The sequence below is a fragment of the Lipophrys pholis genome, assembly GCF_963383615.2.
Source record: "Lipophrys pholis genome assembly, chromosome: 18".
NCBI classification, from domain to species: domain Eukaryota; kingdom Metazoa; phylum Chordata; class Actinopteri; order Blenniiformes; family Blenniidae; genus Lipophrys; species Lipophrys pholis.
In genome coordinates this window covers 11297000-11321795 of record NC_137646.1, presented here as the reverse complement: position 1 = coordinate 11321795, position 24796 = coordinate 11297000, and the positions used below count along the sequence as shown (strand labels likewise).

At 43.0% G+C, this 24796-nt stretch overlaps 2 protein-coding genes across 6 annotated transcripts; both read left to right on the top strand.

The window, feature by feature from the left end:
• The first annotated feature begins 1618 nt into the window (after window positions 1-1618).
• On the top strand, window positions 1619-12441 carry LOC308123773 (uncharacterized protein). 4 transcript variants are annotated; one of them, XM_080486433.1, is made up of 10 exons: window positions 1619-1902; window positions 2027-2140; window positions 2407-2470; window positions 2607-2698; window positions 9937-10048; window positions 10525-10637; window positions 11262-11370; window positions 11554-11663; window positions 11828-11924; window positions 12052-12441. In XM_080486433.1, exons 1-10 carry the CDS (start codon window positions 1626-1628, stop codon window positions 12155-12157), a joined length of 1194 nt encoding a protein of 397 aa, XP_080342559.1. In that variant the 5' UTR covers window positions 1619-1625; the 3' UTR covers window positions 12158-12441. The 4 variants fall into 4 exon arrangements, with proteins under 4 accessions (XP_080342559.1, XP_080342560.1, XP_080342561.1 ...); XM_080486434.1 differs by having other exon boundaries at window positions 1658-1902; window positions 10525-10541; window positions 12052-12440; XM_080486435.1 differs by having other exon boundaries at window positions 1664-1902; window positions 2027-2345; window positions 2439-2470.
• Window positions 12442-13013: 572 nt separating this feature from the next.
• LOC308124023 (uncharacterized protein) lies at window positions 13014-24610 on the top strand. Of its 2 annotated transcripts, XM_080486796.1 has the most exons (12): window positions 13014-13171; window positions 14888-15277; window positions 15379-15490; window positions 16636-16710; window positions 18489-18604; window positions 18720-18831; window positions 19061-19170; window positions 19399-19507; window positions 21581-21649; window positions 21824-21882; window positions 24208-24322; window positions 24406-24610. In XM_080486796.1, the coding sequence occupies exons 1-12, from the start codon at window positions 13108-13110 to the stop codon at window positions 24482-24484; spliced, it is 1410 nt and encodes a 469-aa protein (XP_080342922.1). In that variant the 5' UTR covers window positions 13014-13107; the 3' UTR covers window positions 24485-24610. The 2 variants fall into 2 exon arrangements, with proteins under 2 accessions (XP_080342922.1, XP_080342923.1); XM_080486797.1 differs by lacking the exon at window positions 21581-21649.
• The last annotated feature ends 186 nt before the right edge of the window (window positions 24611-24796 follow it).

The window sequence follows — 24796 nt, the reverse complement described above, 5'->3', positions numbered from 1 at the left end:
TACAGTAAATGGTTGATCGCTTGAAAATACTAAACACAGGAAGAAGGTTTTTCAAGAGTCCAGTTAAATGTTCCGATATTGTGATACGTATCGTATCGCCAGATTCTTGACCGTACGCAACCCTGACATGACAGGACCTCTTTGGTTTACAAGCCTTTTTTATAATCCACCACATATTTTCAATGGGGCTAATGTCCGGGGACTGAGCTGAACACTCTCAGAAGTTCAACACACCCTGGATGTGTGGCAACAGCCGTTATCTTGTTGAAACATCCAGTTTTGACCCCGGAGGGAGAGCGTACGGACAGAAGGGAGCATGTGGGTTTGGAGAATGACACAATACATGGTAGAGTTCAATGTGCCATCACAGACGGTGAGATGACCACCAGCAGCTCTCATGCATCCCCAAACCATGATACTGCCTCCACCATGCTGGACAGTAGGTACATGCTGGAGGTGATGCTTCCAGCATGTACAGCTGAGAAGTTCCTTGTTTGAGCTATTTTTGTTAATTCATTAATACATTTTTAATTTTCACCTAATTTAAAACATTTTTGAATACATTTCTAACTGTCTTAATGATTGATATCTTTTCTGGTGATTTTGGTCACTGTAATCATTCAATGTTTTTTTTGTTGCTATATTTGCGACAGATGTTTTGCCATTTATTGTATTATCTTATTTGTTGTTCATAATTGTTTGAGGATCTAAAATTGAATAATTTTTTTTCTTTATCTTTTGAACTATTTTAACATTATATTTTATTTATTTTGTTGTTTCATTTTATGTTCTTTTATTTATATATTTTTAAACTTTGGTTTTGATTTATTTTGTAAAATGTTTTTATTTAAGTCAGTTGTTTTTATTTATTCTTTCCAGTTCTTTTTAAATTAAATTAAATTAAATTAAATTAAATTAAATTAAATTAAATTAAATTAAGTCAAGGGTTTTTGGCCCGTTTACCTTTTAAAAGTAGGTTATTTTAGTAATATGAGCTGTTTTCAGTGTTTCCAGCCTTTAGCCAATGAGGATGCTTGTCCAGGTATAGCAATTTCTTTTCTATCAGGTTTAAATTTTTTTGCTGGCAGTTACTTCAGTGAGCAAATCAGAGAGAAGCATATTTTTTCTCTCCTCTTCTTCTTCCTTATTCAGGGCAGCACGGTGTTTATATAGACATGGTTTTTTTTAAAAAAGCAGAGAAACAGCTCTATCTATTGATTCATATGAGAAATACACTCAGATGGAAAGAAGCTCCTATTTCCTGCATTCATAAGCACATTCAAACACTTAAAACCTCAATTCATAGAAATTATTTCTAAGTTATTCCAGTCCAGGCGGTCTGATGTTGGAGGATCTGTTTGCAGGAGTTTACAGTGATGTCTTACTTTTATCGTCACTTGAATCTAACTGATGTATTTTATTACTTGTTACCTCAGACCTGCCTCAAATAAAGTTCATGTTGGGGGGTTAGTTTGAGCAGATTGGTGGAGTGTGTTTGAAAGACCTGACAGAAACCAAACTGTGTTTTCGAAAACACCCGCAAAGCCACTCTGGGGGATTTTTTTTTATTATGTTGATGATGCAGTTGTTTTACTGTCGATTGCTTCATCTCGAACCTCGAACTGATGAAGCTATTAGAAGAGCGTCTCCTTTTTTATCGTTCAGTGGAAGAAGTTCACTTTAACAGTCCACACACACACACACACACACACACACACACACACACACACACACACACACACACACACACACACACACACACACACACACACACACACACACACACACACACACACACACACGCAGACACACACGCAGACATGCACTGGACTCTCCAGGTTGCTGTGTTTCTCCTAAACGTGGGATTGATCGCCTTCTGGTTCCACCTGGATCCTCTCTCAGGTGAGAGTCGCCTCAGAAGCTCCCTCAGCTGGACACGTTCATTAATATCCTCTCATTTCATTTAAGGTTTGTTCTTGCTGGGAAATTCATTTTCACCTCACAACTGCTGGCTTCTGTTTTTCAGTGTTTGTGCAGAAGCGAAGCAGCCCTGACCAAGAGATCCACTTCAGCGAGTTCTGTATCGCTCCTCCATCTGTTCAGAAGTCCATCCACTCCTCTGCTGACACGACATCTCAGTGTGAGCGCTACATTCACCTTAATACGCATAGTTCACTATAATCTTAGACTTTGAGTCTTTTGACGGACTGCTTCACTCAGGGTACGAAGACATCCTCTGCCTGGGACAATCACACTTATTTCCTGCTTTAGACCTGCATCGCTCCTCATTTCAAAGAATGACACTTTTTCCACCCGACCTATTTTTTGCCTCTCTGTCTTTGCTGGTGAGACACAGTGAATTTCCAAACCTTGAGACAAATACATGTTGTTTTATGTTCACATCAGTCAACAAGACGGCAACGTTGTCCTCAACACAGCAACCTGCAATACCTACAAGACCTGAGATGAGGTACGTTGTTGGTCAGTGTTGAAGCATCTATCTTCTTGGTGCGTCAGACGTAGATCTGTAAGCGTTGTACTGTGGTTCTGCTAAACACTGTTGTCATGTGTCACATGTGTCTCCTGGGCTGTTCTCCCACGTCAAGCCTGACTGCCTCAGAACCCGCCATGACCCAACAAGAGCCTCCGACCAGAAGCTCTGCAGCTGATAGTGCCGTCACCGGTCCTCCTCACGCTGGTCAGTTGGTTGTTGTTGTTGTAATTCTTTATTTCATTCAAAAGTAAAAAGAAACTGTGACAAAAACTTCCAGTTTAACCCATTTTGAACAAAAGGGAGCAGAAGAGACGATTACTCTTATTATATCTGGCCCTTAGTTGCCTTTCAGTACCTTCCTTTACACAATGTTCAACATTCCAAATATTTACAGATTTATAAGCATTCTATGTACAGTATCTACAATATACACAAAAAAGTAACACACGCAATAATAAAGAGAAAAAGAAAGATAACCAGCATTTTTCATGTTTTTGCTCTAATCAAATATCTCATATTACTTATATTCAGATCTATTTTTCATTCTTTTTTTAACATTGCTGATTTGATGACTTTCTGGACTTCCAGGAGAGCTCCTGATTCTTTTATTTCTTTCTGAAGTGCGTTCCATAAACTGATTCCTGTCACTGTGACAGTTCGTTCCATTACCTTGGAGTTAAAGCTGTTTTCCTTTTTGTTTTTTGTTAAGATATCTGTTCCTTTCAAATAATAGTGACTCTCTTTTTTCAAACTTTTCTTGGATGTTCATTGGCAATATTGTTTTTATTGGCTTTAGACAAAACCTGTCAGTTTAACAGTCAGTTAAATGTGGTATAATCATTGTGTTATATAGAGTGAGTAAAGAAGATTGATTTAGAGACCATTTGACTTTATGTAACACTGCGATAGATTTGGCTATTTTTCCCTTTATATAATTTATATGTGACTTCCATTTGAGGTCCTCATCAATGACGACTCCTTAGAATTTTATTTCTTTAACCCTTTGAACGTCCGTCCCATCTATTTTTATTGATACATTAATGGTGTTTGCTTTGTCATTGAATATTACATATTTTGTTTTTTTTTAACATTGAGAACTAATTTATTTTAATCAAACCAATGTTTTTTTTTTTTTTTCTGTTCTTCATTTACTACTTCCATTGTCTCCTGTATATTTTTCCCTGAGTAAAATAAGGTTGTGTCGTCATTGTTACGGCGGGGAGACAGAGGCTCAAGCGCAGAAAGTCACCAGAACAGAGATGAAGGGAATCAAGGATTTTATTTATCATAAAAATAATAATTTTAGAGTTCTCCTCCAGAAGAGATAAAGTCTTTGGGGAGAGTGGCTCACGGGTCAGGCTAGCGTGGACGGAGTCAGGCTGACGGAGCGAGGGGACGTGTCCTTGTCCGGACGGGGGCTCCCGGATGTCAGCACCAGAGCCGAGTACAGAGCAGATTGGGGCAGAGCAGGTCGAACCTGTGGTCCAGTGGGCGGCGGCCGAGGCGGTGTGGGAAGAGCTGGTGCTGGCTGGGCCCGAGCGTGGAGTGTTGACGATGTCACTATGATGATGAGGAGGAGTGAGAGAGTGGATGAGCAGGTAGCAAGAGGTAGAGTTAACAGACAAAACACCACAACTACTAACTCTTGTTGCTTTTACGGTCCCGCGTCGAGTGGAGTGAGGAGCCCGTTTAAAAAGCAGAGCCACTCCTCCAAAACGCCTCCACCTGCTACCCGCAGCTGTACTGAATCCTGGTAATTAACCCAGCCAGCTCTTCCATCCCAAACACCACCTCCAGGCACGCCCACCTGAAACACACTGCAGGGAAAAAAGCACACACCTGCAGCCAATAACCCCTCCCCCTAAGGGGCTGCAGGAGAGCCGATCATGACAGTACCCCCCCCCTTACGTGCGCCTCCTGGCGTACAATTGAGTTGCCCCGGGTTCAGGTGGTGGAACTCCCGGATGAGTTCCCGATCCATAATGCGACTTCGGGGCACCCAGGAACGTTCCTCCGGACCATAACCCTCCCAGTCCACCAGGTACTGGAGACCACGCCCCCGGCGACGAACGTTCAACAATCGCCGCACGGTGTAGACAAGGCCACCATCCAGCATCCTGGGTGGTGGAGGGGGGCGGGCCGGAGGGGACAGGTCACTCTCCTTCACCGGTTTGACCTGAGACACGTGGAAAGTGGGGTGAATATGCATTGAGGCAGGTAATTTCAACCGTACCGCACTCCGGTTGATGATCCTTTGGATCTCGAATGGACCCACGAAGCGTGGGGCGAGCTTCCTTGATTCCACCCGCAGTGGAAGGTCCTTGGCCCTCAACCACACCTTCTGCCCAGGGATATAGCAAGGGGCCGGAGAGCGCTTCTTATTAGCCTGTCGTTCCATCTTGCGGGATGACTGGAGTAGCGCTGCCCGGGCCTGCCTCCAGATCCTACGGCATCGCCTGACATGGACCTGTACCGAAGGAACCGCCAGTTCTTGTTCCTGGGACGGGAAGAGGGGGGGCTGGTAACCCAGGGAACATTGGAAGGGAGACAGGCCAGAAGATGAGTTGACCAACGAGTTATGTGCATACTCAACCCAGGCCAGATGGTCACTCCAGGCTGAGGGGTTCTCTGCAGTTACACATCTGAGAAGGGTCTCCATCTCTTGGTTGAGTCGCTCTGTCTGCCCGTTAGACTGCGGATGGAAACCCGAAGACAGGCTCACCTTAGCTCCCAGTGCGGTGCAGAACGCCCTCCAAACCTCTGACGTGAACTGAGGGCCTCGGTCCGACACAATGTCCAAGGGAATGCCATGCAAACGAAAAACCTCAGAAACCAGCAGGTCTGCCGTCTCCCTCGCAGTGGGTAGCTTGGGTAGGGCCACAAGGTGCGCTGCCTTTGAAAAGCGGTCAATAATAGACAAGATGGTGGTCTTACCCTTAGAAGTTGGCAGGCCAGTGACAAAATCCACTGCAATATGGGACCAGGGGCGGGTCGGGATGGGCAGTGGCTGGAGGAGACCGGAACTGGGTTGGTTCGAGGTCTTATTGCGGGCACAGATGGTGCAGGCCACTACAAATTCCCGGGTGTCCCGATCCATGGTAGGCCACCAGAATCTTTGACGCACCACTCCCAAGGTGCGGGTGACGCCAGGGTGACAGGAGAACCGGGACGAGTGACCCCACTGCAGGACCTGGGAGCGTACAGGGACAGGAACAAACATTGTGTTAGCAGGTCCACCACCTGGGTCCGGTTGTAGCCGGAGGGCCTCTTGGACCAAGGCCTCGATCTCCCAGGTGAGAGAGGCCACTGTGCAGGTCTTAGGCAGGATCGGGACAGGTTCAGATGGGGGTTCCTCAATGGAGAACTGACGGGACAAGGCATCTGGTTTGACATTGCGGGATCCTGGGCGATAGGTGAGTGTGAACCGGAAACGCCCAAAAAACAGGGTCCAACGGGCCTGGCGAGAATTTAGTCTCTTGGCAGAGCGAATATATTCCAGGTTCTTATGATCCGTCCATACAATGAATGGCTGCTCAGCTCCCTCTAACCAGTGCCTCCATTCCTCCAGGGCCATCTTGACAGCCAATAGTTCCCGGTTTCCAATGTCGTAATTGCGTTCTGCCGGAGAGAGACGTCGAGAGAAGAATGCGCAGGGATGGAGCTTATTGTCTGACGCGGAACGCTGTGAGAGCACCGCTCCCACCCCCGAGTCTGAGGCGTCCACCTCTACCACAAACTGACGACCGGGATCTGGCTGGACGAGAATAGGCGCTGAGGTGAACCGGAGCTTGAGGGTCTGAAAGGCCTGGGCTGCTTCACGAGTCCAAACAAATGGTCGAAGGGTTGAAGTCAAGGCGGTCAGGGGAGCAGCGGTCTTGCTGTAGTCCCGGATGAATCGTCTGTAGAAGTTGGCAAACCCGAGGAATCGCTGGAGCTGCTTCCGATTCTCAGGTTGCGGCCAATCCTGAACCGCCGAGACCTTGCTGGGATCCATCCTCACCTCCCCTGGCGAGATGATGTAGCCCAGGAATGACACCGTGGTCTTGTGGAACTCGCATTTCTCCGCCTTTACATAGAGCCGGTTCTTGAGGAGACGCTCCAGGACTTGGTGGACATGTTGAGTGTGTTCCTTAACATTGCGGGAGTAGATAAGAATGTCATCCAGGTAGATGAAGACAAAGCGGTCAACCATGTCTCTGAGGATGTCGTTCATGAGTCCTTGGAAAACTGCAGGGGCGTTAGTGAGTCCAAAGGGCATCACAAGGTACTCAAAGTGTCCCAGAGGTGTGTTGAACGCAGTCTTCCATTCATCCCCCTCACGGATGCGTACGAGGTGATAGGCGTTTCGAAGGTCCAGCTTGGTGAATATAGTGGCGCCGTGGAGGGGAGTGAACGCAGAGCTGAGCAGAGGTAAAGGGTACCGGTTCTTGATGGTGATGTCGTTGAGTCCCCGGAAGTCTATGCACGGTCGTAGTGAGCCGTCCTTCTTGCCCACAAAGAAGAACCCGGCTCCTACTGGAGAAGAAGATGGTCGAATGAGGCCTGCAGCCAGGGACTCCCGAATGTAGGTCTCCATGGCGGTGCGTTCAGGTCGGGACAGATTATACAGGCGGCTGTGAGGCAGCGTGGCTCCTGGTAAGAGGTCAATAGGGCAGTCATATGGGCGATGTGGGGGCAACGAGAGAGCCTTGTCCCTATCGAACACTGGAGCCAGGTCACGATATGCCTCAGGGACCAGGGAGAGGTCCGTGGCATCCGGGGGTGCAGGCCTGGTGGGCGTAGACGGAGTCAGGGCCGACCACAGACAGTGGTTAAGGCAGTAGGCACTCCAGGAACTGACCTCCTCCCTCACCCAGTCGATCCGCGGGTTGTGAGTACGCAACCAAGGGTACCCAAGAACCAGCGGGGGGCGAGAGTGGTCGATGAGGTGAAAGGAGAGGATCTCCTGGTGGTTACCTGCAAGCACCAGAGTGACGGGGACAGTCTTATGGGTGACCCGAGCCAGATGGAGACCGTTGAGAGACCGGGCTTCTAATTGGGATTCCAAGGGGACAGACGGGATGCTTAGTTGTTCTGCCAACTGGTAGTCCATGAAGTTCTCCTCTGCTCCGGAATCCACTAACGTAGAGACCATCAGAGTCTGGGCCTGGAAACAGAGCGTCCCGGATAATTGGAGTCGCTGGGGGGCATCAGAGAGGTTTTGGCTCACCAGTAACCCCCTTACTACTGGTGGGCCCGTCCTTTTCCCGGGCGTGTAGGACAACGGGTGATGTAGTGTCCCAGTTCACCACAGTAGAGGCAAGCGTCATTGGACCGGCGTAGTTGTCTCTCCTGCGGGGTGAGCTGGGCATGTCCAATCTGCATGGCTTCTGGCTCGGAGCTAGGACCTGGGGAATCTGCCCGCGGCTGTCTGGGGAGTGCAGGAGTCCAGTGCAGAGATCGCTCGCGGCGACGCTCCCTGCGACGGTTGTCGATCTGGATGCTAAGTTTAATCAGCTTGTCAAGGTCTTCAGTTCGGTCTCGGGTGGCGATCTCATCCTGGAGGTGATCCTGCAATCCCCGGTAGAATGCAGACTGGAGCGAACGGTCATTCCAACCACTACCCGCTGCTAGGGTCTGGAACTCGATTGCAAATTCAGCCACACTGCGGTTGCCCTGGCGGATGAGGGTGAGTCGGTCACTGGCCTCCCTTCCACGAACTGGGTGGTCAAATATCCGCTTCATTTCCTCAGTGAACGTCTGGTACGAGCGACACTCAGGAGCCTGGCCCTCCCACAACGCTGTTCCCCAAGTTCTGGCGGTTCCGGACAGGAGTCCAATAAGGTAGGCAATCCGGGATCGGTCGGAGGAATAGGACTGGGGCTGTAGTTCAAACACCAGGCCCACCTGGGTCAGGAAGGCCTGGCATGATCCCAGATCACCTGCGTACCTCTCTGGAACGGGAGCAAAGGGTTCTCTGAAGTGGGCTGCAGGAGGTGGACCCAGGTCTGGCACTGAGACCGAAGGCTCAGGTAACCGGAGGGCCGGGTTCTGCTGGACAGTCAGGCTGGTCATCTGGGAGGTCAGGCTGGCCACCTGGGAGGTCAGGCTGGCCACCTGGGAGGTCAGGCTGGCCACCTGGTCTAGAATTGCCCGATTGTTGGCTACTAGGCTCTGCAGAAAGGCGTCATGCTGACCCAGTCTGGCGTCTTGGCTGGAGAGGCACTGCTGGAGAGACTGGTCCATATCTGATCCTGGCTGGTGATCTGCTGAGCTCATCTTGGCGGGACCGTACTGTTACGGCGGGGAGACAGAGGCTCAAGCGCAGAAAGTCACCAGAACAGAGATGAAGGGAATCAAGGATTTTATTTATCATAAAAATAATAATTTTAGAGTTCTCCTCCAGAAGAGATAAAGTCTTTGGGGAGAGTGGCTCACGGGTCAGGCTAGCGTGGACGGAGTCAGGCTGACGGAGCGAGGGGACGTGTCCTTGTCCGGACGGGGGCTCCCGGATGTCAGCACCAGAGCCGAGTACAGAGCAGATTGGGGCAGAGCAGGTCGAACCTGTGGTCCAGTGGGCGGCGGCCGAGGCGGTGTGGGAAGAGCTGGTGCTGGCTGGGCCCGAGCGTGGAGTGTTGACGATGTCACTATGATGATGAGGAGGAGTGAGAGAGTGGATGAGCAGGTAGCAAGAGGTAGAGTTAACAGACAAAACACCACAACTACTAACTCTTGTTGCTTTTACGGTCCCGCGTCGAGTGGAGTGAGGAGCCCGTTTAAAAAGCAGAGCCACTCCTCCAAAACGCCTCCACCTGCTACCCGCAGCTGTACTGAATCCTGGTAATTAACCCAGCCAGCTCTTCCATCCCAAACACCACCTCCAGGCACGCCCACCTGAAACACACTGCAGGGAAAAAAGCACACACCTGCAGCCAATAACCCCTCCCCCTAAGGGGCTGCAGGAGAGCCGATCATGACAGTCATCAACTAAAATACTCTTTAATGTATCCGATGCTTTTGTAAAGTCATTCATTTATATAATAAACCCTCATTTAATTTAATTGCTTTCCATTCTCTATATAACTTTTGATCCATCTTTGAGCAATACCTCTAATTCCATATTTTTCTAGTTTCCAAAGTAGTCCTGAGTGGTTGATTACATCAAAAGCCTTTTGTGACTCTGTGAAAATACTTACAAAATGTTTTGTATCGTTTGTTTCTCTTGCTATTCTTTCAGTTAATTCCATTATCGCCATAGCTGTGGAAGGATTTTTCCTAAAACCATACCGACTATTGTTTAGGATATATTTGTCCAGTCTTGTTCCTTGGTTCCTTGAGGTTTGCTTCCTTTTCAGAGTTCGCTAGAAGCTGACAAAGTCTTTTGCTGCTTGTGCAGTGCTGAGGTTGTTTCACACTTTCCGTTGCATTGAATTGAACTTATTCAGTTGTATTTCTGTTTCCAGGGATGAACCCGACGTGCTGCCTCACTTATTCCTCAGCAGTCCTCAATGTCAGTGCAGTAGAGGGCTTCGTACACCAGCCAATGTCTGAACTCTGTGCCATAGAGACTGTTATGTAAGTCCATCCGTCCGTCCATCCATCCATCCATCCATCCAGCCATCCTACCAGATAATTCAGAGCAACCAAACTAAAATTGACAAGGGAAAATAAAACCCGGCCAAATCTATTTCACTATTTCGCTGGGGACACTTTTGGGTGAAAATCCAGGATGCACTCTAACATTTATAGGTGAAGTTAACGTGACGTTCTCTAAACATTTCAATGTTTTAATGTTTCAGTACTTTGCTGTTCTCTAACAAGGCAATTAATGGCAAAAATCACAGCAGCTGTTCGACCCCAAGAATGAACCAATAAATGTGCTGGTTCAATTAGAAGTGGTAATTAAACAGTCCTCCTCATCATGCTGCTCACATTATGACATCATGAGACTAAGATGACAACCAGCAATTGATCACCTCACCATTGAACGCTTCATAACTGACGCTTTGTGATTATATGTCATTTCAACCCGTTTTTCTTTGTTTGGACAGATTCTTTACAACTGACGGTGAGGAAGTTTGTACTGATCCACGTGCTCCGTGGGTTTTGGACTACATCATAGGCCTTTATAACAACTTACTAGTCACTGCTCAAAAAGAGACGGGTGGGTGTAATGAGTGAAAATAAGAGCAGGCAGGACTTAGTTTGTCTGACAAAAGTTCCATGTTTGACTTCCCCTGTGTTGGTACGTCTCTCAAGTAACGATCAGGTTTGACACATGAAGAGAAAGTACTTCACTGTGTTTAAATACAGGGAGTAGAGGTAAACAAAGGGGACTGAAAAATCAATAAATACAGTTCATATGTATCACTGATACATATGAACTGTATTTATTCACCATAGAGTGACACCTCTGACCCTGTTACCTTTACTCTTCTTTTCCTTACTTCATTGATCAAAACAGTATTTTGATTAGTACTGACAGCAGATTAGGAACTCTCACTAAAGCTACAGTTTTAGGAGATTTTCTGACCCGAAAAGGGTCAAACTAACTCAAATCCTAACAGCAGCCTAATCCACCCCACTCACATGAGCTGTGGTGGAGGACATCAGAGCTCCTCCCTTCACCTGACAGTGGTTATAATGTTATTGCTGATGGATGTTTTTTGCTAATTGAGCTGCACAGAGACTGGACTTTCAAATTAAAACGACTTTATTCTGAGACTAATGGAGAATAGTGTCCATTGAGTTGAAATCTGTTGAGAACTACTGGATGTTTGCTCTCTAGAGTCTGGAGGGAGCGGCCTCCTACAACATGATCAATTACAGGAAGTCAGCCAGACTGAAAAGATGAACCTGTATCAGGCAACTCCACCCGGACCCGGTACTGATATCAAGTAAGTTTTATGTCACTGCACAGCAAAAAACACAGTGGTTCTTTATTCTCTCCAAAACCTGATCTTTTTTTTGTTTGGCTTCCTTCAATGACCTTGGTGATCATTTTAAAGGTACATATTCATTATCAAATGCTTTAATGTGGTTTTTGCTAAACAGTGTTGTCATGTGTCACATCTGTTAAGAGACCAAGACATTTCTTCTTCACCAAACCTGGAAGCATCAGAGTTCATGACGGCTGGTGATACCATTACCCAGTCCAGGGTCCACCAGAGGAGACGTCCCTTTGGAGCTTGTGAGTCTGTCTTAAAGTTTGCTACCTTTTCTTTTCAAAAATTGGATGAAAAGAAACATTTACTCGGGTGTTTGCTGCTTAATTGTACAGTCCGTAGCTTGCATTAGAATTATCTCTGACATTTCGTTGGATCACACAATACAATTTTCTTTTTTCACTACAAGCTTGCTGCATTGCTTATAGCAAAGTGAGGATACCTCGCCGTTACTTTCAGGACTTCATAGTCCAATCAACAGAAGAGTGTGGCATCAAAGCTATTATGTAAGTCCAAGCGGAAATTCTACTCTTCCATTGTAGCTACTTTGTGTTTGTTCATGTTTGATGAATTCATTTTAAACATCCAGTACCATAAAATAACAGAGGCCATCATCTTGCTTTCTCTCTACAGACTTCGTACACGTCATCACCGAATGATCTGTGTTGATCCAAATGATAGATGGTTCCAGATAATAATGAAACAGCATCAGTCGAAGATGACACCCATTGCTACCTAGACTTCCCAGCAAAGCACCCCACTGCCAGTTAATACATTAGCCTAGAAGTCGCAATCATTGCTCAAAATGTGTACACATTACATAGATTAATGCTTACCGAAGTAAAATAAGAAAAGGATCCAGCATGAAGCCTACAGCTTTAGCGTACATATCATAAAGAACTGAAAAATAACCTTGTATCTGCCAGTAGCTTCATTAAAGCTTGTTGTTGGTGTCAGTGTATATTCTCTGCCTCTTTTTGCCTCTTCTATCATCATGTCAATAAATGCTGTCCGAATATTTTGAAATGTGCTATTCTATTTGAACATTTTGGGGCAAGGTGTAAAGGTTCAAACCTGCAGTACTGTATTTCTTTTTTATCCTTCAAAAGTATTTTGATAACGACGCCAACATGCCGATGTTCTGTGGTAACACTGCATTATGCAATAACAACAATAATATTAATAATAATAATATTAATATTAATAATAATAATAATAATGATAGCTTCGCAAGGATTTACATGTTTTCATTGTTGGTTGGATGGATTGTTGGATGGGTGCTGGATAAATACAATGTGTGATGCTTTCCATGATGACGGTGAGGCTTTGCCTCTCCTGACCGCTCCACACCGCGATGCCGGCTTGGTTTAAGCCCACGGGCCTTATATTTGAATCGACTGGGCTTTAAATGGCAATAAATGACTTTATTTGAGAAGTGAAAGATGCTTTGACTCCCTCTCAGTACTTACAATGAAAATGTTTCCCCGCTTCGGTCTGATGGTGTTAGAAACAAACGAGAGGAAGGCTTATCACACTCAGAGATAGGAGAAGAGATCAGCTTCTTCAGCTTTCAAACTTCCTTCCTGCTTTGTTGCAGATTATAAATCGTCTGTAAACATTAAGCACAGCTCATCCTCTGAATAAAAAGCCCGTCTTCAAAGATAAACGTGTTTTCCATTTGATTCTACGATGGTCCTCTTCATCATCAGTCGTCTGCTTTTATTGACTCTTCTGCTTGCAGAGACTCTGGAGGGTAAGATCTCATTTCTTTATTCATCTTAATACCAAAGATTTCAAACTACGTTTTACACCATATTCATTCATATAATATTTAAGAATCTTGATTATTACAACATTTTGTTTGACGAGTTTCTAAAATGTATTCATCTTTTATCAAATTCAACTATTGCAACATTTTAAGGCTCATTTTTTTTATATACTTTTGTGACATTCCAGTCTTAAGATACACAAATCAGTTATTAATATGTAACAAAAACAAAGTGTAAAACTGAACAAAGTGACATTGTATTTTACAATTTATGGTAAAAAGGAAACTCAAAATAGGCTGAAATTCTCACTCTCAAAAAGCTTTCCCTGCCCTGTTGTCTCATGTCTCATAACTAGTGGACTAAAAAAAGCTTTTTTGTTTAAACTCAGAATAACATTGTGTTTTGCAATTATTTTTCAGCATGTTACAGTCACAGATTAAAGAACTTTTAAAAGGAGAAAATTTAATGTTAGAATACCAATCATTAGTTTATTAAAAACAGTGTGGAGTCACTTAAAACTTCTGTAATTATTCAGGATTTTTTCTTTTTTTTTGTGTGAATAATTCCATGTCATTGTAACAACATGGCTTATTTAGATTTCTAATTTTGTAAAATTAGTAATGTATTTTTCGTTATTTTATGGGATTTTTACTCGTGTTACATAAAAACTTTTATAAAACTCTTGAGCTACTCTGTTTATTGAACCAGGTGTTAGCATTAACATTAGCATTATCTTTAGTATTATCTGAAGCTGTTGTTTTTCGCTACACAGAGGAAAATAATTTTTTTTTTCCTGGAATTGCTGGATCTCTTAGGAAACATTTAAGAAGCGACAAGGGACTACCAAAGTATATATTTATTCATAATCAACTATAGCATCACGGATACCAAGACAGGACTAACTGAGAGAAGAAGTTAATTTTTGAAATAGCCAACTAATACCTATAATCACTGACTTAAATAAAAGCAGGGTTTGAAAACTTTAAGGAATCAGAAGTCAAACATTCGCCAATATTGTTTTTCGTTCAAGGTTAACATGGAATGAAAAATAACTGATAATGTGTACTACGATTGTAGAAAGTTCTACACGATTCAAAATGCACTATCCGGCAGGGGAAAATGAGGGTGGAGATGGTTGTAAGGACAGGCGTAGTCATAAAAACCACAATCCAATAATCACTGGAGAATCATTGCTGGACAGAAGTCAGACACATGGATCCAGGAACAGGAACGCTGGAACGACTGGCATGAGGAACACTGACGACCTGGCAAATGAGACACACCAACAGAAGCCTAATATGCACCCACACTAAATGTGAAACACATCAGGGCAGGGAGCAGCAATCAGACACAGCATGAGCCTTCAAACAGAAAATGTGCATTCCAGATAATAACAATGGAGGATTCCACACTGTACATTTACAACACCATCATCAAGTGCAGACACATTTTCCCACATACAGCAGAAAGTGAGTGAACCTGTACGAGGAAACAACACAGTTTGAAGAAGCTTGAATGTTTACATCGTAGTGTTTTCTTTGTGCATGTGTGTCTGCCTGTATTGAAAAAACAACAACAAAAATAACAATTTCAGTGTTTATTCAGTGTTTAGGTGTGTCCTTTTAAACACGTGGAACAAAAATGCCAAAATCTGTTTTCAGTCAATGATTGTCATGTAAATGGAGCCTTTTTCTATGTAGGTCAGAACAGGAGGATGCCAACCAGCCCGGGAGATGACAGCTCTGTGCAGTTTGGAGAGTTCTGCCTGCGATTTCCTGACGATTCTCATTGGTCCGACACCGAACCTTCTACCCAGCCTTCTACAGACTTGGCTCATCCAACCAAACAGCCCACTGAACAGCCATTTGAAGTCCCCATTGGAAATCCTACCGGAGACGCCTTTGAAGATTCCACTGAACAGCCCGTCGAAGATTCCACTGAATGGAACATGGACTGGCCAGCCGACTGGCACAATGAACAGCCATTCGAAGACCCCATCATAGAGCCCATCCAGCTTAAAAGAAATGGACCCGCAATGCTGAATTCTTTTCTAAATGCAAAACAACCGAGAATGGACAATTCGCGACAAAGTGAGTCTTATGTCTTTTCATCTCGCAGACACTTCCCAACTGCATATTTTTTTGGGTATCATTTTTATTTCTTCACTATCGATATGTTGGACCATCTCAAGCCCACAACGGCTGTCGCTGCACCAGGAGAAACACCAAGCAGCCGGACCAATCCACAGTGAGAAACATCATTAAGTGGTACCCCAATGAAACCTGCCGCCTCACTCAGTCCGTGTAAGTGTGTGTGAATACAGTTAGGAAAGGCTGACTGAGCTGACTTCAGTTAATTCGAGGGAAGGACTGAACCAGGATGTCAAACACGATCAGACTGTTTCTGAATTCAAGTATATGTCAAGAGGACATTCTAAATTTTGAGCAGGAATCACAATAAAAATAAATAATTGTTGGGTAAAATAAAGAGTTTTGGTGCTAAATGTGACATTAATGTAATTTGGATGATATCAAGTTTACCCTTTATTGGTCAAGTGCCATATCTGGTAACTTTCAGTTATTCCTGTAACTTTTAAACTAACAATAATAGATTATTTGAAAGCATCCTGGAAATAGAACTAGCTTATATGGGACTTCCAGAATGTATAATAACCATTATTACCATAAACATCATTGTGTTTCGCCCCATTGACATCGTATTGGGTTTTATTCATATACTTTATATTCAACCAGGGCAAGTTACAGTAACTCGTTTCTCAATGCATCCAAAAAAATTTATTCAGCCTAATTTGGTTTATTCTTTTAAAAGTCGTCATATCTTTGTACTGCAAGACTCACAAAACAAGGGACTGAACTTTAAGTCTTTATTTGATTCAAATCACATATAATCAGATTTTATTCTCTCTTTAAAAGGCTACTAAAAAAATATCCTAAAATACACAACAATAATGAGGTAAAATTTCCCGCGTCTTTCTCAGTTATTCTAACGCGACCTAGTTAATGTAAACATAGATAAAGCCAACAATCGTTCCATTTGACGGAGAGAGACACAGATATAACTGAGGTTACACCCCGTCTACTTCACGTCCTCTGCAGGCATCAGAAAATACATCACATAATACATGAAATAAACCGAGGGGACAGAGGAAGAGCTGTTTTCACTCAACTCAATTACAATTCTTTAACTTAATAATCGCAATTGATCGCCTTTTGATCTGTCTGATACAAGATGAAACACTGTCTGATTTTGATAAATGAATGATATTATAACTAAATAATGCATTTATTTTGATGGATAAATAAATCAATAAATATACGTACCTATGATTTTAAACCTTGAGAAGGTTCACTTCCTGTGAATGTATTAGTTGGACGATGTTCTGACGCCGGATGGCAGAAGTGATCTGATTCTAATCTTTCTATTCCAGCGCGACACTGGCAGACGGCAGCATGGTTTGTGTCAGTTCATTCATGCATTTGCCATTTTTTGAAAAGCTTTTGAGGTAAGTGTCTACCAACATGTGCGCTCAAACAGGCGATTCACAGATTTTTCCTTCATGCCATCATGCAGGGAAATAACCAATCCCTCTGGTAGCGGATACTCACTTGGTCCTTCCCACAGGCAGTAACTGTAACAACACATACGACCAAACTAAGTAACATATTCAGACACATAATATTTTTTAACTAAACGTCCTGAAAAGTCCTGCTGCAGCAGCAGAGTCTGATCCTCTTCAGCAGCCTCGCCTTCTGGGTCAGATCATGGTTCAAATGGGTATCATTGGAAAACAGCGTTTCTACGAGCCAGAGCGATAAATCCACCGTAAACATTAACACATGGTACCGGAAAGCATGTCTTCTCCAGGGTTGCCAGGTCTGACTCAATGTTTCCACCCCAAACAATATAAAACCCGCCCACCTCAATAAAAACCAGGTCAAATCTTAACCTCTGTACAAACTCATGTTGAATCTGTAAAACTATTATATGCGTAAAAGAACATGTCATAATATGGGACCTCTTCGTTGTATGACCTTCTCTCACCTAGAGTACTATTTTACTGTTTGGTAATTTGCTGGCATCACTGCACTAAAACCCGTAGAACAGCTGAATAAAGAAGCCATCAAGTTTTTGCCCCAAAAAAACCCTGCTCCTCTCACCATTGTCCAATTTTAGAGAAATATGATCTTTTGAGTTTTGAAAACTTCAGAATTTTGAAGCGCGCTTGTCTTGTCTACAAATCCCTCCATGGTTTGGCCCTCCCCCTTTGGTGGAATTTATTAGATGAAAAGACAATAATCAGCCACCAGAGGAGACTGTGAGGTTCCATTCAGATGAACCACCACTGGACAAAACACCATTTCAGTGAAAGGGTTAACAAGCTGGAATGGTCTTCCAAATACTATTAGAGAGTCTTCCACTTTTACAGCATTTAAAAAAGAACTCAAACTATGGCTAAAGGCTAATCAATCTTGTGATCAATTGAAAGACTTGATTAAATGTTATAGATTGGGGAATTTGTTTATATTGCAGGGTGGTTGTAAATAGTGTATATATTCTATGTTCGTGTTTGTTTGTTTTTAAATAATTGCTGTCTTAAATGAGGACTATGGATAGAAAGTGGCCCATGGCTAAATCTGGCACATTTACACAAAGTAACTGTACTGAGTGTCCATTAATGTGCACTGTCCTCTGCAATTCCACTAATAAAGGAAAGAAAATAAAACACGACTGCACTAAATAAACAAAGAAAAACGGGAACACAAACAGGGTCGCCAAGAAGCCCAATTTGGCAGGAACCCGCCCAATCTGGCAACACCGATCTTCTTGAGAGTGTGGTGGAGTCGGCGTGGACAGACACAGAGACAGCCTGTTCTCAGCAGCGCTCCCTAGAGGGACTTTTAGACTGGATGAAATTCAGGACCAAGGCTGGAATTGGGGAAACACACTTTGAATACCTTGTTGGACCTCTGACACCAATGTGAAATTGTTGAAATACTATATAATGTGAGATGAAACAAACACATATGATACCCTCTGATACTCGTATCAGTATTCCAGTATTCTGGATCAATACAATGTGATTTCCTGTTGCAAAGAAAGGCTGCAGTTCATTTTTATCCAGATCGAATAAGTGTTGCTGTGATATAACTGCTTGCGTCAGTGTTTGTGAGTTTTGGTATCTGATATCGGCCATTTCCTTTCTGATTAAGAAGATTATTTGTATGCGCCGAGCGTTAATTTCCTGTGAGTTGACTTCTCGGTAAAGAATGTATCATGTAGGTGGATCACTCCGGAAGCGGAACCTACTCCAGAGGAGAAAACCACTGAGTCGCTCACAATTCCTCAGCCTTCCTACGTGGAAAAAGTCGTTCTACAGGGAGCTGGTTCTGTCATAGGTATACCACTTCCAATGCAAACTGTGCACATTCTGCGTTTTCTTTTACTTGAACAATGATGACTTAAAATAGCCAAATTGTGAAGGTTAAACGTGTTTTCCATGTCACTTCACAGAACATTGCATACACTGTCCGCCATTTCTCACCAACAACGATGATTTTGATGTGGAGGATGTACAATCCCTGCACATGAGGGTGCAACCATTCCCTTGCTCGGCCAACATCGAGTAAGACTGCCAATATATTTGAAAAAAGCAGCGTATTGAACCAACACCGCCTGGTAGAACTTAGCTCTCACATGAACCGATACAGTGGCGGCAACCGGAAACTGATGACAAGCAAGAAGCTAGAGACATTTTTTAAGCTGATAGGAATAACAAAACGTATAATTGACCAGTTATTGTGGATTAAATGTATGAAAAAACCCTAAATACTTTGTTTTTTTTTGGTGGACAGTGTCATCCTCAAGAACAATAAGGCTTTCTGTTCCAAACGGATCCCCTTCAGGCCAGTCTTGCAGGAATTGGAAAGGTCTCTTCTCCATGTGTGGGATTCGGACGAAACCAGTGCGTAAAAATCTATAAAATCTATAAAATAATCATACTTCACAAAACACAATGTCTTACTCAACTACTAACCACCACCATCAAACATATTGGAATTTACTTGATTTACTTTTAGCCAAATTCTTATTTCAGAAATGGCCACATACCAGATTATTCCCCAAATTGTTGTGGTTCTACACAATAAACAAATCTACTTTGTTAAAAAGTTGTATTTTTGCCTGTTCCGAGGTGGATGTCGCTGCAGCCTGAGCACCACTGACCACCCAACTGAAATAACTCTAGTTGAGAGCACCACGATTTGGCCTGCCAATGAAAACTGTGAAGTGACTGAAATAATGTGAGTATTATTATGTTTATTGTTTCAGGATTCCTATTAGTCGCCCTGACACATTCTGGTATTAAACAATAGATAAGTAACCTATATATTAGTAATCTATATATAAAACTGTTATTACAAAATGTGGGCGTTCCACTTTTTTTTAAGAGAATGTCATAATTGAAACGGATAAGCGAGAGAAAATGAATGGATGGATGGATGTTATAAAGTTTGCTCTTTATACATAGTGCTATGTTTAACAATGAGGAAAAACAATTTAGACTCAGTTGGACTAGAATTATATGTCACTTTTGCTTTTGCTCTTATCCTGCCAACACAGCGATGATAGAACGCAGGGCTGTAAATCAGGTTGAACTTTTTGGATCACCTGCTGTAGTGCTGGCAGATGTTTAAAGTTACGAGCCAATCAGTATTTCCACCAGTCATTTCTATTTTCTTGAAGAAATGAAACCAGATTGTAAGTGCAACTGAGTGCGTTTAATCATTTAACCCGCATTTTGAAAATAACTGTTACAATGTGTAACAAGTTGATGTAAAACGTGACAAGGTTTATGAAGAAATGTGTTCAAAAATGTCATTACAAAATGTGGCGTTATTACATAGTCAGTTGAAAATGTCTTACATTATTACATATTAAACCATCAGAAGGCTTGCTTTACACGTTAGATTCTCCAGTTTCGACGTGACGTTGTGACGTTGTGACGTTGTGACTGGTTTGTCAAAAATGAAAAAAAATGAAGAAGAGAACAAATGGCACTCCAAATGCTCCATTACTCCAGAAGAAAACCCCTCTCCCAACACGCTCAACCTTTCCTCACTTCTAACCTGTTCTGTCCACTCCACCTTGGGTCAGGTGAAAGTGTAGTTCTACATTTAAACACGAGATGAAGCTCCAACATAGGTGTTGGGTCTAAGCTCCTCCTGCTCCACCCACCAATTGAAAATCTATTGCACCTGTGTGTTTAGACACTCAGACAATGCAGTGGAGGAGCTCAGGGACGTTGTTGGTGAGTGGCTTCAGATTTATTGAATTATTATGGTTTATTTTAAAGTTAAGCTCTGAAAAGCAAGTTTTTAAGTTGGAATATACAGTATGTCATCTTAAAGTACACAGGCTGATTGCATATTTATATGTCATTTGACCCCAATTTAAGTTAATTTTACAAATAGAAATATTTAAACATTTTATGCTGAAAACATTTAAATATTAAACAGCAGAAAATGTATTTATTTAAAAAATAAATTATTTAGAATAGTAAAAAAGCTCAGGTTGTTCATTCATTTAAATATGACATAAACTTCTGAAGTGAGCTCCAGTACAAAACAATACATTTTGTTGGCTAATAAAAACAGGCCGTTTTGAGGGCTTTACGTAATGAGGTATTTAATTTTTCAGTGAAAAAGTATCTAGTAGGCTTCCTATAGTCCTTTTATTTTCTTTCTTTTTGTTTTGTACAAAGATCCCAAAGTCCATTTATATTATATTCTATTCAGAAATGACAGGAATTCCACAATCCTCTACACCAGAATGGTAAATAGTAAGCTACACTATATCATGGAACTGATATTTCATAATTTCCACTACTGTGCAGTATAGGCTCTAGGATGTTAGTAGTGGTTGAGTGTTTACCCTCTGAAACATTTTAGAGATGAGTGAAGGAGCAAAAGCAGCGTCAGAGATTTGTTTCTCAGAGATGGCAGTGACTTCACATCGTGTTTGGTTTATTAAAATGTCTGAGGCTGAGATGTCCTACACTTCGTTCATACATTTATTGACCCGAACCAGAGTTTGCAGAGAAGTCTGAACAAACCCGCTTCCTAAAGCAAGACCCTTTTGAGTGGACAAGCACCACTGGGAAGAGTTGTGGCGGTTGGAAATAGTTTGTATTTTACATTTTTCAAGTTGCCACTGTGAACAATGAAACCTCAGAAACGCTTTCATCATGTCACAGCACTCCACTGTTTCTTGCTTTTATTTCAACATTTCAAAAGTCTCAATGTCCTATTGTTAAGACGAGACAAACGTTTCTAGAATTGGTCCAAACTCAACTTACTGCAGCCTTTGATTTCCAGGGAGAGACTGATTGATGGCAGGGAGCTGTGTCGGAAAGCATCCAACCTTGTACTGTACCTCAAAGCTCTGTAAGCCCAATTGTTCGTTCTGTTCGCATCTTCATCACATGTATTTGGTGATTCTTTACACGAAGCCTCAACAAAGAGCTCGATCTGAACACTGCTTTGAGTGTGAGGCAAATACTAGAACTGCAGGTCTGTGTTTCCACCTGCGGTAAAAACCAACGTACTGCACCTTCACAGTGACCGTGGGATTTTCCAAGGGGAAATCAGCAATCAAATGATTGAGAGGCCATCTACAGGTAAGTCTAATTACACCTTCGAGACAACTTATAGTATGATGTCATTGTAACTATGACTTGGATATTGGTACCTACTACTAGACATTCCCAAACCGTGAATATACACCAAGCAGCTAAAATATTATTACCTCTGACAAGTGCAGCGAATAACACTGATTATGCTTAGCTTTTGCACTTTATTGAGTTGGATCCAGGAAGAGGAACCTTCAACCTCAAACTTGATGTATTAGAAGCAGAGAAATCGACAAGCATGAGGATCTGAGTTTGGCAGAAACCAAAACGTGATTCAAAGGATCGTGTAAAAAGTTACTTCATACTGTAGTAACTACTGTACTAGCTACTGATTTAAGTCACAAATACAGCAAAGCATAGAATGTGATGTGGGGTCCCAGGTCAGAGCACTGTGGTACCCCAAGAAAGAGAGGGGGCTGTTTAAAGTGGAAATATTATGCAGAATTCACTTTCTAATGGTTTTCCAACCCTAATAATCGTCCCCATACCTGGAACGACGCCCCAGAAGTAAAGACAGTCTGTCCTCACTCTCCTAGGCTTGTTTCAGTTTTTAAAAAGTGTGTTGTTCCAACCAGCCAATCAGAAATCAAACCCTATATAGTGTCATCGGGGGTTTAGCCAATCCCAATCAAGGTAGGCCCTCCATTTGACTCCTCCCACAGTTAGGCAGCTCTACTCTGGCACATGGCACCACCAGAGGAAGTCTCTTCCCGAAATTTGCAAGTGTGGGTGGAGCCAGTCCAGCTCACACAGACACTGTCAGGGGTACGTGTGAATTGTCCCTCCTTTCTCCTTATCTATGGACTTTACCTTAACCCCATGGATGATGTCACAGGGTTAAGGAAAGGTGTTAGGAGGCTTCCTAAAGGAGTTAGTGAAAGGCAATCACGTTTGTGTGGCAGTCGGACCGCACTTTCACTTTGTGAAACCATGTCCGCCATTGTGGGGAAAAGAACTACAAGTTTCCGAAAATGGACTACAAAAAGTTCATTTGGGTTTTAGATGATTTAAAGTTGTTCGGGGCAGATTATTGCTTTGGTAACTTACATGATCTGCTCCCTTTTTCCGACATCGTGAGTTTACCTGAACGCAGGGATGAGCGGGTCCCTTTAAATGTTGTCGCCACAAGGAATTGTGGGGCAGCATGAGCTGGTCTCCTTTGATAAAGGATTCATCAGTGGTTCCTAGGCTAAAGGAGGCTGTAAAGGAAGCAACAAGCCTCCTGCTTATTGAGAATTCGGACAGTCACACAAAACACTTCCGGGATTAAGGAAAAGTCGATAGTTAAGGAGTTAGGAAGGACAATTCGGACGTACCTCAGGTCTCTGTCTGCCCCTGTGTGTCTCACCTCGTGTTTCCAATCAACCAATGATCTTCTCCCTCTGTGTGTGCCCATCATTGTGTTCCACCTGTGTCCACCCCTTCCTTGTGTATTTAAACCCCTCTCCCTCTGTTGTCCTTGTCGGACTATCTTGTCTACGTGTCGTCATGTTGCTCCTCTCGTCACCCTGGTGGTCCCTGGACTTCAATAAACTCTGGTTTTTGTAGAACTCTGTGAGTCTGTGCTTGGGTCCATCCTCACACCACCTGCAATCCTTGACAGACACAGCAGATCTTGAATGCAGCTCATATGATGTAATATTCAAATGGATGAAAATCAAGGAAAAGTGGATTTGGTGCAATCAACTTTGAATTCAATGTTTTTGGTCTAATGAGACCCATGTGAAATTGTTGAAAATCTGGATAATATGACCCCTTTAAGCTTTGGGTTTGATCAGATTGGTGTCACCGTACGTAATGATGGAGGATCAGTCAACATTTGTTGGTCATAGGAATCAATTGAAAAGCTAATAATAAAAAAACATCCATTAGTTGCTGAAAAATATTGATGCTAACTTCCAGGCTGTGTTGGCTAAATACATGTTTGCTCAGCACTGCCTCCTACAGTCAGGCGGCTGTACTGACTCTCACTTCTTGCTTTTTCATTTCAGTTTCATGTTGGATTGGCAAGATTGAACTATTATGTAGACACACATGAGTTACAATATTTTTTCTAGGGCAAAGACTTGCAGTTAAAGTGTCGAGAAACTGGAAATAAGCTCTTTCTGTGATTTTGATGGTGACAGTGATTGAAGTGATTTGTAGCACATGCCAATTCTTACATTTTTATAATGATTGCCTCAACTCACCCAGCCCCAAATCCAGCGCAGCAGCAAGGGGGCCCCATTAGGGAGGTTTCCAAAATGTCATTGCAGTTTAAAGGAGTCTAACATCTCTTTGTGTGGAGTTAATGTTGTAAGGTTTATCTTACAGCCAAAGAAACATGTGCTCTCTGCTGGCCGATTGAAAACTGGAACAGCCCTGAACAAAGTTCTTTTCGCTCCCTGGAGGTGAGCGTGCCGCCGCCTGCCTGCCCTGCCATCATTCAGTAAGTGTCTCGCCACTGTGATGCCAGCTCCTCCACCCCCAATGTAAAGACTACGACCTGTATTCTGATCTTCTGCTCGACAGTGTCGCCCTGAAAGATGGACCAGACTTCTGTGTGGACTCGTCCCAGTCGGGGTTCAGGGATCTGCTGAAGAAGTTGTGAATGAAGTTGAACTTCTTCCATCCGGTTAAGCTTTAATGCAATAATACACAGTGCTGAATGGAACTAGAGTGCAGTCTAATGCTTCTTCTTTGCTTTTATGACACGAGAATAAATGTATTCCTTATGGATGGGTCCCATTTTCTTACTTTTTCTTGATTTCAATATTGCTTTTGAACTGTAATGATGCTTAAATGTTATGTTGTTTTTTCTTATGCCCTAAAACATTTCACAATAATTCCAGAAAATACCGATTGTATATTCTTATTATGAATGTTTCTGACAACTAATTTATCTGTTAACTAAACTAAAACA

Bases quoted from the DNA above. Each gene is read 5' to 3' on its own strand.
- LOC308123773 (XM_080486433.1), top strand. From the start codon at position 1,626: ATGAAGCTATTAGAAGAGCGTCTCCTTTTTTATCGTTCAGTGGAAGAA. The intron at 2,471-2,606 runs GTACGTTGTTGG...TCCCACGTCAAG, and splicing joins CCTACAAGACCTGAGATGAG to CCTGACTGCCTCAGAACCCG. The intron at 11,925-12,051 runs GTAAGTCCAAGC...TTCTCTCTACAG, and splicing joins TGTGGCATCAAAGCTATTAT to ACTTCGTACACGTCATCACC.
- LOC308124023 (XM_080486796.1), top strand. From the start codon at position 13,108: ATGGTCCTCTTCATCATCAGTCGTCTGCTTTTATTGACTCTTCTGCTT. The intron at 13,172-14,887 runs GTAAGATCTCAT...TTTTCTATGTAG, and splicing joins GCTTGCAGAGACTCTGGAGG to GTCAGAACAGGAGGATGCCA. The intron at 18,832-19,060 runs GTAAGACTGCCA...TTTGGTGGACAG, and splicing joins CCTTGCTCGGCCAACATCGA to TGTCATCCTCAAGAACAATA.